The sequence below is a fragment of the Lissotriton vulgaris genome, chromosome 7, assembly GCF_964263255.1.
Source record: "Lissotriton vulgaris chromosome 7, aLisVul1.2, whole genome shotgun sequence".
In the NCBI taxonomy this organism is placed as follows: Eukaryota; Metazoa; Chordata; class Amphibia; order Caudata; family Salamandridae; genus Lissotriton; species Lissotriton vulgaris.
In genome coordinates, this window is record NC_141695.1 from 609838789 (window position 1) to 609852685 (window position 13897).

The following is a 13897-nucleotide window of genomic DNA, read 5'->3' on the forward strand; positions in this document are numbered from 1 at the left end:
ATGAGTAAATCATTTTGAATAAAGGACGTTCAATGGACAAACCAGTCACAATACCCCATCGGCTCAGCAGGTCACAACATACTAGATCCTGCAGTTCTTTTCGCAAAGTGTTTCAGTATCATCCCCTTCCCAGACCCATAATGACCGGAATACAAGTCGCCTGCACAACCCAACTGTGGGGACCATTTCTGGTGGCTGGAGGAAGTTGTCCTGAGGCAGGGACCAGCTGACTTATCCTTCTAACCCATAGGTCTAGGAGAATCATAATATGAAGGTGCCAGCTTCCAGGTGGAAGTAGTGAAGCCCCTGGTCTCAAAGGATGCATGGATCTTATAGGTGTCTGTGCCATGTTATTGTGGGAGTTTGAAACTCAACACCTGGGGCTTCTGACAACTTAGATATATACGTGTGGTGTCAAACTTTGGACCATTACAAGTGCTTGGTCAATAAGAGCCACATCTGCATCTCAAGCCCAAACTTGGTACGTTATAACGATCCCAGTGTCAGCTATTGCACAGCCTCAGAAGCAGTGCATATAGTAAATGTGACACTGAAATTATTACAGTGTTGTGCCACTGCCCACCAGAAGAGATTACAAGATGGAGAACATTTTGGAACAACTTTTAATTTATTACCCCTTTTTGCCTCACTCATGCCAGTGTGATTATAAACAATACTGAATTAAATGTTAAACCTTCAGAAATGGGTAAACGCAAAAAACAGCAGAAAGCTTAAGTTGCCCGGTGTCTGCCAGCTACATAGTAAGAAAAAAAAGCTTGAACAAACCTAGTTAAATACATTTATTTTTTAACCTGGATTTAGATTTTTTTTATGTGCAACATTTTATGTGTGCTACCTGTTGAAGGAAAAACATGCTAAGGGTAACTTGTTAGACGTATAGTAGACCGGTGCATAATATTTGCTTGGGAAATTCGGTTTATTGGAATTCTACAAAATTACAAACCAAATTTAAGCATAATAGGAACTTTGTCAATGATCATGCACATTGTATAGCAACACCTTAGGTCCACTTCGCAGTATGAATATACATGTAGTGTTGTAGTGTCTCCATGCATAGCAGGTGCTACATTTATCAGGGGATGACTACCCGCTAATCTGATGCAGCCTCCTATACCCAAATAAGGTCATTCTGTATTAGTCTGAACTGATAATGCTGAAATGGTCTTGCGAAGGACTCCACATTGTTGCATGTTTATTTGGACAACCTCTGAATTTATAAATGGACTCCTGCAATAAAATAGTCCATTCCACTTAGCCATTGGGGGGGGCTGGAGCCCCTCTGGATCTTGTATGACTTACTTTCTCTCACTTAGAAAGACTGCACACAATGCCGAACAACAACATCCCCAATATTGCATTCTTTAGGTGCCTGTCTAACGGTATTCCAATAACTTGTTCTAATATGTTACATTTAGGCCAAATATCTTTGGATGTTGAGACAATTCCAAATAAATGCGACAGGCAGGTCTACTTCTTCTCATCTTCCACAGTCTGGCAGGAGTGTAACATATCCTGTGAAAGTAACATATCTGTGAAAGTATTTAAAATGAATAGGTTTAAACTAGGAAGGTATTACCACTTGTTTAGCTGCCATCTTGGCTTCAACCCAGTCTTCTTCTATCTTGCCACAGTCTGACTACCACCTCTCCCGCAATGTTTTCATAGCGACTGAAATGTTAATCACCATGGTTTGCAACAGGCGGAAGATGCTCTGGATCACAATTTCTTCCATGGAAAGTTTGGATTCCAGTCGACTGAAATCAGGAAGTGGGTCATGGCGCCCCAAGTAAGTCACTAGGGTATACCATTGTTGCAGATAGAGAAGTAATTGTGACCTACGTAGCTCCTACTCCTTTGTAATTTGTTCGAAGAATAATCTCTGGTTAGTAGTCCAGAAGTTGTCCATCTTTGAAATTCCCAGCCTGTACCAGCCCTTAAATCCCTGCAAATCAGAAGATCCTTTTAACAAGAATCACAGCCATACTGGCTTTTCTTCAGTAAAACCCTTATCCCATCCCATTCATTTCAGTGCTCTAAGCCAGGTTTCTATCCGTTATTGTTATTACAGAGTGAATAAATAAAGGACTCTGGGCTCCATATAGCCAGAAACAAGGGGCAGACCCCAAAATGACACCCTTTCAAGTCGCGTGGCTGGGTCATCCACGGCACCAACACCTCCATCATATGGTAATTTAATGCATTTCTTGTGTGACACTCTCAGGGGAACCCAACCCCCATACGAAGTTATTTACCCATACCTGTAAGATTACCGAACCAATGTGGGGCTATTCTGTATGGGTAGTGTTGAAGAACAAAGAGCAGCTGTGGTAAGGCCACATATTTAATTAATGCAATACTTCTCAACTGACAAGTTATTTACCTTCTGTAATGCCTTATCTGGTAGAGACATTTTCTAGCAGCACATTCCTTACCTTTGATCCGGAAGATTTTTCTGCAAGCAATACCCCTGATAGGGGAAGACTGGCACCCCAGATCTCTGCAGATGAGCTGTGACCACTGCCTTCACCTTGGTGAACACCGAAGGGCGCTGGTAAGGCCAAAAGGGAGCAGCGTGAACTGAAAGTGTTCGTGGCCCACCTTGAATTGTGGGCAGGTAGGACCGGCATGTGAAAATATGCATCCTGAAAATCCAACTCTAGCATCCAGTCTCCTGGGTCCAGGGCAGACAATGTGAGCATCTTGAATTTCTCCTTTTTGAGGAAGTGGTTGAGAGCCAGAAGGTCTAGGATAGTATGAAGGCTCTTGTCCTTTAGGAACCAGAAAGTAGTGGCAATAGGAACCACAGCCTACTTCCAGTGCCGGAACTCTCTCTATTCCTTCCTTGGCCAATAGAACCCTCACTTCCTCTTGGAGCAGAAGCAGACGATACTCTGCCAACCAGTCGAAGGATGGAGGCATGGAGGGAGGGGTGGTCTCGAAGGGGAGGAAGTAGAGCCTTCAGATCGTCTAGAGAACCCACCTGTCCCGTGGATGCTGCCACCAACTAGACACCCATGTTCTTGAAGGGCAAGACTAGGAAGGGTTCCGGGGGGTAGTGGCTTGACCGGACCTCTGGCTACCCGACCAACGGGGTCAGGATGAACAACGCCCATGTCTTCATAGGGGTTGTGGAACTTGCGCAGCTCGGTGGCTGGGGTAGAGCTGGTGCAGTTGAAAGCCCCTTCAGTAGCCGCGAAAGACAGTCTGGGGACAGAAGGCAGCTGAGAGGCCCAGGGACTTGACTGTAGCATGTGAGTCCTTAAAGAGTTCCAATGCCTTGTCTGCTTCATCTCCGGAGAGACGGGTGCCATCAAAGAGCATGTCCATGAGAGAAGCCTGATGAGACTTCCCGAAGGTTTTTGTCTTTTCAATATAGAATTTGAGGCAGCGCTTAAGATCTAGAGAGTGCAAAGACCTTTCCGCTGCAGTCGTGGCATTCGGGAAGAAAGAGCGTAAGACCACAGGTTCTTGAGATGGAAGTACGACGGGATTTTTGGAATAAACTTCGGATTTGTCTGTAGATTACTCTGTCCTGCTTGAATTGCAGGAAAGGCTTCTGTATAGATAAAGCTTGGAGCTCACTAACTCGTCTTGCGGATGTGAGTGCAAGCAGGAGGGCTGTCTTCCAAGAGAGGTATTTCAGGTCAGCCCTATGAACTGGCTCAAAGGGATGCTTCATAAGCTGATTAAGGACTGTGTTCAGGTGCCAGGTAGGTGGCAAAATTCTCACAGGGGGAAAGGTTCTGTAGAGTCCTTTTAAAAACTGTTTGATCAATCTGTGAGACCAAAGAGAAGGGCCAGTAGGAGATCTTCTGTAACGAGATATGGCTGCTAAGTGGACCCTGATGGAAGCATGAGCAAGACCTAAGTTCGCCAGGTGGAGAAGATAAGGCAATATTTGTGCCAGAGAGGAAGAGAACGGATGTATACCTTGAGCCTTACACCAGATGCAAAACCTCTTCCGTTTTAAAGAGTATGTTTTGTTGGTGCTATCCGCCCGTACCCGAGCCAAGATTGCTCTACATTCTGGTGGAATAATTAAACTCTGAAATTCTCTGAACTCAAGAGCAAAGCGGCTAATTGGAGTGAGGCCAGATTCGGATGCTGGACTTGCTGGTTGCTCATCGTGAGGAGAGACGGGACCTGTTTCAAGCGTATCGGCGGCTCCAGAGATAGGCGGTGGAGTTCCGTGAACCAATGTTGGCGTGGCCAAGTTGGGGCTACCAGAATGAGAGCACAAGGCTCCGCTTTTAGCTTTCTGAGGACCCTGGGAATCATTGGAACTGGTGGAAAGGCGTACACGAAGACGTTGCACCATGCAATCGAAAGTGCATTCCCTAGGGACCCTTTCTGGGGATGCTAACTTGCAAAGTGTGGGCATTTGGCGTTGGACCTTGTGACGAACAGTTCGATCTGAGGAGTGCCCCATCTCGAAATGATTTAGTTGAGGATTCCTTGATCCAGTTCCCACTCGTGAGACGTTGTCCTCTGTCTGCTTAATGAGTCGGTGAGCACATTGTCCATGCCTGGAACGTACTCTGCCCGAAGAGATAAATTGTGTCCGCTTAACCAGTTCCAGATTTTCTGCGACTCGTGTGAGAGTGTCAGGAGGTGAGTCCCTCCTTGTTTGTTGAGGTAGAGCATCGTCGTAGTGTTGTTTGTACGGACGAGCACTAGGGAATTTTTGATTCTAGGAATAAAGGCTTGAAGGGCTAGGAAGACTCCCCATAGTTCCAGGAGATTGATATGGAGCAGTTTTTCCAAGGGGGACCACTTAACGCTTATCTGTAGCTCTTGGAGGAAAGCGCCCCAAACTTCCAAGGAGGCATATGTTGTGATGATATGCGGTGTACCAGGAATCAGGAATGGTATGCCCTGAGAAAGAATCCGAACATATATCCACCATTGCAGGGCCTTGACCATCTGAGGAGTTACTTTTATGAGATCGTCGAAAGACCCTGTGCATTGGACCCATTGTTTTGAGAGTGCCTCCTGGAGGGGGCACATCTGTAGTTGGCAGTGAGGTATCAAGAGGATACATGATGACATCATCCCCAGCAGGGATATGATTAGGCGGACCGTTAAGGTCCTCTTTGAAGCCACAAGCATAGCCAGTGTTAAAAGCTTGTTCTTTCTCTCTTGAGATGGGAAGGCATCCTTAGTCGTGCGTCGAGGGTGGCACCTAGGAAGTTGATGTGGTGAGAAGGTAGAAGGACTGATTTCTCCCGATTGAGCGTGAGACCAAATGATTGAAAAGTTGCAGACAGGCGTTGGAAGACCTGGACGCGTTTTTTAAGGATGGAGCCTTGATCAGCCTGTTTTCCAGATATGGAAAGACTTGATGATGGTGCTGTCTGAGATATGCAGCTACTGGGGAGAGACACTATGTGAAGATGCGAGGTGCAGACTTGAGCCCGAAGGGCAGGACGTGACATTGTAAGTGTCTGCCTGCCACTGCAAATCTTAAATATTTTTTGTGATTTCTGTGAATCGGGATATGGAAGTAAGCGTCCTGAAGGTCCAGGGACGCCACGTAATCTTCCTGCTCCAGGAGTTGTAAGACCTCCTGGATCATTACCATGCGAAACAACTGCTTCTTCAGGAATTTGTTCAGGGCCCTGAGGTCCACTTCTCTTTTTCCTGAATTAAAAAGAAGCGAGAATAAAATCCCCTCCCCTGTTGAGACAGAGGGACTTTCTCTATTGCCCCTTTCTGGAGCATAAGAGAGACTTCTCGGAGAAGCAGACGTGGATTTGTGTGAAGCATAGGGCGGGGAGGAATATGTGTGAATTCTAGAGAATGGCCGAATTGAACTAATTGTAGGACCCAACGGTCCGTGGTAATCTTCTTCCCATTTTTTTTAAGAAATGTGAAATCTTTCCTCCAATTTTTGATGAGGGAAATGAATCTGGGACTGGCTGAAGAGATAGGTCATTGTCTACATCCGTTGGTTTTTCGTTGGCCTTCACCACAAAAGGACGACTTGCCATAAGAAGATTGTTGTCCATGTTGCTGGCGCCGCTGACACTGGGATCGACTCTGGCCTGAAGAATATGAAGACCGGTATTGGAAGTTTCCTCTATAAGAGGACTGTTCTCTTACTCTAGACCCACGAAAAGATTGGTTTTTGTACTGGAGAGTGCTCAATGCTCTAGCAGTGTCTGTGTCCTTTTTTATAGTCTGCAGCACTTCATCAATCTTTGAGCCGAAGAGAAATTGGCCATCATAGGGCATATCCAATATTTTTGTCTGTATCTCGAAAGGAAGTTGTCCTTAGCCAACCTTGTCGTCGCAAGACTGCTGCTCCAGCCAGTTGGCGAAAACCTGTTGTAGCGATATCCATCGCACAATCTATTATTTCTGACGCAGAGGTTTCATCCTCTAGTAATTTCTTTACCTCTTCATTGAATTTGTCAGGTAGTTCTGGTAGATATGGGGCTATATCTGCCCATAGTCTTCTATTGTAGCGCCCTAAAAGCGCCAAGGCATTGACCGCCTTCACCGTCATTGTAGACATTGAGGAGAAACGCTTCCCAATGTTGTCTAATCTCCTGCCTTCCTTATCCGGAGGTGCTGATAACGGGGCAGAAGGATTCCTGGAGTTCTTCTGGGCCGCCTGTGTCACTATCGAATCCGGTTTGGGGTGTCCTATTAAACCGGCCGGTGCAGTATTAAGTGCTCTACACATTTTATCCAAACGAGGCACCACCGGAGGTACCGAGGAAGGGTTCTGCATGACTTTAACACCCTGCTCCCACAAGTAATCAATAATGGGTATTGCTCGAACTGGTTTTTTAATAGGCTCTTTAAAATCATACAAGAAGCAATCTTGTTCTTGAGAGAGCATTGGTATTTTAAAACGTTGAGCGGCCCTCAACTACATTATGGAACCCTCCAATGTCGCCTGGTGGTGAATCTGCGGGCGCAGGCACTGGAGAAGCGGGAGAGAGAATGACATAGTCATCCCAGTCATCATGTATAGATTGAGTATCTTGCAGTTCTCCCTCTTCCTGCTGTTCTTCCTCATCAGTAGTCGGAGAATGTAGTAGATCAAACCGCTCCGGCTGAACACTCAAAGGTGGAGGCCGTGGTCTTGGTGAAGGTTTAGATACTGTGGAAGGTGGAGGAGCAGGAGATTCTGGAAACCTCTGCTTGTAGTCTTGTATGAGGTACCTCAAGTCAGTCACTAAAAAGGCTGGAAGGCAAACCATTGGAGGAGGTGGCGGATGATATTCCTCCTCCTGATCCTCTTCTTCGTCCTAACTCTTACATTTAACATGAAGCTCTGAAGGGCTTGTCGCCGTCTGAAACATGTCTCCTTCATCTGAATCCTCCTCCTGAAGAAGACATGCTGGAGGCAGTGGTTGGACTCTGCTTGGCGATGTTAAAGCTGGCGTCGGTGCCTTTTTCGTGATCTTTAGGCGCACACATGTGGTTTGTAGACCAGCATCTATCATCGCCGGAGCGTCGACGGGTGTCGTAGTTGGTGGAGTCATCGTCGATGGGGCCACCTTCGATAGTGGAGACATCACTGTTGTCGACGACGTATTTGTCGACGGTATCTTCGTCGACGGTGCTTTCGTTGACGAGACCTTCGTCGACAAAACGTCGATGTCGACGATGTTGGCTTAGTCGTCGAGGTCGTCGCCGGTCCGGTCGTCAGGGAGTCCAGCTTCAACGGATGCTTCGGCGTCGACGGTGTTTTCTTGATGGCTATCGTCGATGACAAAGTCTTACCTGCTGTCGACGATGGGGTGGTAGTCGTCGACGAGGATAATGACGACGATGCAGTCGACGCCGAAACTGATGTCGTCGATGTGGATACATACGATGCAGTAGACATCGCTCTCCTCGACGATGAAGACGTCGTCGACTGTGTCGAAACAGGCTTTTTGAAGGTGTGAACTTCCTGAGAGGAAACCTTCGCAGAAGTTGCCTTGGAGAGAACCTTTGAAGACTTCTTTGATGTCTTCTTTTGAGGAGGAGCCGTAGGGCTAGGGGAAGCCACCCTTGGTCTCTTTAGAGAAGATTTTGAAGAGATTGAAGAACCTTCACTTTCCTCAGAAGATTCTAGGTGGTCCCTGTCTTTCAGCCTCTTTAGCCAAATTAAGAGGCTTCCCTCACGATCTTAGAGGGTTTTAATGGAAAAGGTACGACATACCTTGCAGACTTTAGAAGAATGGTCCGGATACAGGCAATACAGACAGTCTTTATGCTGGTCATCAATATGCAGCCTTTTATTTCCACATGAACCACAGGATCTAAAAAGACCCTTTTTTGGTGTGTCAGCCATGATGAAATCAGCAATCACAGATGAATCGGGATAGAATATCCAAGAACACTGAAAACCAGTTGTGAAGAAAAAACTGAGCGTAGCTCAGAGGAGACTCCCTTAGCACAATGTGCAGTAGAAAATCTGAGGGACTGAGTCTCCTTCCAGGAGGGTTCTAGAGGGAGGTGACAGCTTATTGGCTCTTTTCTAGAGTTAGGTCCTTTCTACAAAAGGACAGGGATAGGTTACTAATGTGAGGCCTTTAGGCCTATTTATCTATATGTCTATGGGACATTACTTTATTTATATTCCGGGGACTCACATTCCGACGACGGGGAATGATTCAGGCATGTGAATCTATGAAAGACACCCCTAATACTGGACAACTCCTTATTTGAGCCGGGGTTGCTCTGGCTCCCGAAAAGCAGGGAGGTGTGGAATCGGCCCAAGCGCAAGTTATGGAGAACAACGCCTTGAATTTTGATGTTCCTCTTTTGCGTCGGCCAACGAACAGGAAGAAGTTGAAGAATGCTTTTTTTGTGACTCTTACCGGAGTGCCCGAGGATCTTGAGTCTTGAGTGGGATGACGAGGACTTGGGACTCTAGGAGCAGGCTGGGACCTTCCTCTAGATCAGGACCAGGATCTTCAAAGAGTTTGGTATGGCATCACCTGCCAGGCTGTGAGCAGCTTCCGGGACCGCCCCCTCAAAGCCTTTGGTGCCATGAGCTGGCAGCTGGAGCACAACTTGGAGGTGTGGTTGTGCTCCATACACCACAAGCAGACCAAATGGTGGTCCATCACTAACATGGCACGTTGACGAGTCGCACAGCTTCCTGGAGGACATCCTACACACAAAAAAGGGGTCGACAAACGATTGAAACATCCTGTCAAAGAATGACAGAGGGTAGCTCTCTTCATGGATCAGTGTTTGACTCGTGTCAAAAGAAAAGAACTTAAGATGGCGCACGAGGCAGTGCCTACATAGGTGACGCAGACACCACTCCCTGCGAGGACGTCACTTCCGGTGATGTCACACAGAGTTGACTGATGCCATCTACCGGCATGCAGGGGCATTGCTCTAAGAAAAATCTTTTAGATCTATCTGACACCTGGGAAACTCAAAGGCAAGAAATCTGCGGCTAGAGGTCTCAATCGGATATGTTCAACAGCAGTGTGCATCAGTGATCCATGTGCCCAGTAACCTTCATGTCATAGGTGCAATGTTTCTATTCCAGCTGGTGTCAGGGTCCCTAGATATTTACAGTTTCCTGTTGGCTATGAAATATTTTCAGGTGGATCCCCACAGACTCCATAAAGACCGTCACCCACACACTCATCAGTAGCAGAATTGACTACGGCAACACTCTGTAAGCTGGCATCACCCAGAAACTCAAGAAACTGCAGAACATTTAGAACTCCTCTGCCAGACTCAACATCAACATCCTCAACCTCCCCCGCCACAGCCACATCACCGGCCACCTGAGAGACCTCCTCTGGCTCCTGGTCTACAAAAGAATCACCTTCAAGTTCCTCATACACACATACAAAGCCATACACGACGCGAGACCAGGGTACCTCAACCAGCACCTCGCATTCTGTGACGCCCACCAGAGACCTCCGCTCCGTCCAACTGGCCGTGGCTATCGTCACATGTATCCGCAAGACTACAGCTGGAGGAAGATCCTTCTCCTACCTCGCAGCAAAGACCTGGAACACACCTCTTCACCTCAGGCAATCACAGTCACTGCCTCACTTCAGGAAGGACCCCAAGACCTGGCCCTTTGGACTAGCAGCTACCCCCCCCTTTTGACCCTTACTGGTGAATAGTCGTGCTTTACAAGACATCTGATTGATTGATACCCCTTGGCACTAGTCTCCTGGCACTAAGTCTCAAAAACCTGATCGTAAATCCTAATAAGCATACTACATTTTCACTCATCCCCTAATGCTATGCTAAAATGCCTTCTGAAGGTCTCCTTGTCTCATTATTAGCTCTGCTTGCATGCTACCCCAGAATCATGTTCCAATTACTTATTATTCTCAGCTGGCACTGTGGTTCAAAGCCTTTAGGCAGGGATCTTCCAGATTACCACCCTTCAATGCCTTAGGAGTTTCCACATGTTATCAGGTGTTTTTGCCTGCAGGTAGGATAGTACCATTTAATCATAAGCCATCTTTATCAGTCTGCTGCTTTTGTGATGATTTAGCTGTTACCTTGCCCATATCTGGTGAAAACACAGGAGGCGATGCCGCTCACATCTTCCTTACGAATGCAGCCATAGCGCACCTGAGGCTTGAGGTGTGGAAGCGAAACTATCTGAATGTCTCCCAAATTAGTCAGGATGGCTAGGTCATTCTCGCTGTAGTCGTCTGTCTTGTGGCTCCCAAAACTCGCTACAGAAGCCTTACGCACACGGGAGCCTTCCAAGGCTGTGAGTTTCAGTTTCAACTTGGAGCTCACCTTAGGCAGTGTGAATACCTGAAAAACAAACCGAAAGCATGAGAATAAAAACAACTTTGCCAACAAGAGCAATGTAGAGGAAAGGGAGTAAATATTACTTTCCTGTAACAATGGCTCTCCAGCATGACCAGGTCATATATATTAACATGTTGTCTGAAACCCTCCGGTCTTGAAAAGAACCTTTGAACATTTTCTTTAGTCTGTCAGCTATTTAGGCACCAAATTAACACCCCAATACTTAGGATATTAGCATCATGTGTATTAAAGATCCTTCTGACACCATTTTTATTTTCAAAGTATTACCATGATGGAAAAAACGTTATTCCTAAAAAACAAGTTTAGGATGAGAGTCTATTAAGGGTAACCCTAGAGAAGCACAGTTGTTCTAGGTAAAACAGAGAACCTTTTATAATCCAGCTTAAAATATTCTCTAGAGTCATACTTTGTATAAAATATGCAATGATAATGACAAGGCACTAATGAATGAGCCTTCTTCTGAATAGGTTTTTGGTGATAGAATGCCTCACTTACAAATCCTCTTTTATTAGTGGCTATTATGGAAGGCGCTTAGCTAAGCACTCTTTATTGTACTTTCCTATGAACCACCACACAAGGCTCTGCCCTATTACCTCACAGAGTGATACCAAACAGTCTTTGACTGACAGCACAGGAGACTAGGGGCAAGTAGTCTACCTACACAAAGGGTACAGAAATTATGGGTGTGATTAATGAAGGGGCCAGACCCTGTAACATCATAGTCCTCTTCAATCAATCAATCAATCATAGCATTTATAAAGCGCACTACATACCCGTGAGGGTCTCAAAGCGCGGGGGGGGGGGGAGGGAGCAGGGGGCGCTGCTACTGTTCGAAGAGCCAGATTTTGAGGAGCCTCCTGAAGGTTAGGAGGTCTTCAGTCTGCCGCAGGCGGATGGGGAGGGTGTTCCATGTCTTGGCAGGGAGGTGGGAGAATGATCTGCCGCCGGCGATCACTCATCGGATGCGGGGGATGGTGGCGAGGGCGCGGTCTGAGGACCGGAGCTGACGGTGTAGAGGCTGAGTTGGCTGTTGAAGTACGCTGGTCCGGTGTTGTGGAGTGCCTAGTGTGCGTGGGTGAGGAGCTTGAAGGTTATCCTCTTGATGATGGGGAGCAAGTGCAGGTCTCTCAGGCGGGGTGTAATGTGGCTGCGGTGAGGGATGTCGAGGATCAGGCGTGCGGAGGTGTTCCGGATGCGTTGGAGCCGTTTCAGGACTCTTGGGGCATGACAGCATGAATGCACCACAGCCGACATCTCTGAGAAGTAACCCAGGGAGACATGGAAAAAAGACATGGCTATGTCATTGGTCCCGATGGCAACTCTCTGCTTTATAAAATATGAGACAGTTGTCCTTTCATTGTGGGCATCAGCCATCCAGACATGACAAAAACTGGCAAAAGCCCTGCCTGGAGTGAAGAGAGAAAGGACAGTTGTTCTGAGGCATCAATTCCATTGTTCATCAGGAGAAAAGAGCCAATGCCAGTAGGTGTATGGAGAGTAATGCACCTTTTTGAATGTGTGACTTCAGGGGTTTCCAGAGCCCTTCCTCCATGGGGCGCAGATGACCTAAAGTTGGGGTACCTGGGGGCCTAAGATTTGAGAGGGTACACAAAGGTCAGACCTAAACTGATAGTGGTATGCACAGGGATCCCATGTTTCTGTTCTGAAGAATGCCACAAACTTGCATGTGCCAAGAGTCAGAAACATGTTGACGGTTTGAGTGGTGATGGGGTACTTATTCCCCTTTTCTCCACGTTGGTTATTAATACCAACTGGTATTCCATTTAATGTGAAGGTCAGTTCGGCATATCACTGTTTTTTAATTATACTAAGTCATGGGTCCATTCATGGGTCCATTCTAAGCTAGAAGTGCCCTTCTGATCTCCAGGTGTATGCCTGCTCTTCATCAAACCGAGTTTTTGAAGAGCACAGGGAGGCCTATGATGAAGCATGACATCTGGTGGTGTGTGAGGACATCCTGTCAGATTTTTGTGTACGCCAAGAGATAGACTTGTGTAAGGGGTAGCATTGGTTTAAGTAGTTCCCCGGGTGGCTCAGTTGTGTTTAAAGGTTGTTATTAGAGGCCAGCTCACCCTTGAGGCCCCACAGCCTCTAGTTCCCTACCACGGATAGTGCCCAGGGTAATCTGTGTATTGATGATCAATTCCAAAAAGCCTGGAAGGCCTACTGATGTTCCTGGGCTGTTGTAGTTGCTTCTGAAATACTGAAGAAATACTAAATTACTCACCTGTAAACTGTGGCTCACCAGTATTGTTATCTTTTATAGATTGACAAGCTTGAATCATCCCTAGGGTTGAGCTGAGAGTCTCACCGTAATTTGTAGTAAGCAATACAATGCTGAACTGAGTTTAGAAAAGCTTAAAATAACCACTTTGTTAACCTATTCACACCATTTAAAAAACTAAACTTCAGCCTTTGATGAGACGAACAAGTTACTTACCTTCGGTAAAGCTTTTTCTGGTAGATACAGTATCTGCCTGTGGATTCCTCACCTTGTGAATATCGACCTGCGTCAGCATACGTTCGGAAAACTCTTTTGTAGCACGCCGGCGTGGACGACGTCACAGGAGCACGGCATCGCGCACGACTCCGGCTGACGTCAACGACTCCTTATTAGACCTACGTCGGCGTGATGACATCAGTTCCTCCCTTTTTTCCGTGCCTTTGAGGCACCCGGACGGACCAATGACAGCAGATATACATACATACAGTGTACATAGTACATACAATTCAAAACTGCACACATAGTGCGTAGCAAAGGTATTAAAAACCCAATATATACATCAAAATACATAAACACAGGTATAACAGAGTGGACAACGGGGAGGCAGGTGGGTCAGTGAGAAATCCACAGACAGATACTGAATCTACCAGAAAAAGCGTTACAGAAGGTAAGTAACTTGTTCTTCTGATAGATACATCTGCCAGTGGATTCCTCACCTTGTGAATAGAGTCCCACAGCAGTCCCCACTCCCGGAGGAGGGTGTCCACTCTCTTATACCAAGAAATCTTGAAGGACAGAGCGCGCAAAGTGGCAGTCCCTCCTCACCTCGGTGTCCAAGCAGTAATGCCTTGCGAAAGTGTG

General features: G+C 46.7%; 1 protein-coding gene across 4 annotated transcripts in view; it reads right to left on the reverse strand.

Annotated features, from left to right (window-relative positions):
- The window catches only part of LLGL2 (LLGL scribble cell polarity complex component 2), a 1008116-nt gene that overhangs the window by 211497 nt on the left and 782722 nt on the right, over positions 1 to 13897 (reverse strand). For all 4 annotated transcript variants that reach the window (XM_086930752.1, XM_086930755.1, XM_086930754.1 and 1 more), the window contains exon 20: positions 10509 to 10773. In XM_086930752.1, the coding sequence (XP_086786878.1) occupies positions 10509 to 10773 (265 nt within the window). The remainder of the gene's footprint in view (positions 1 to 10508; positions 10774 to 13897) is intronic.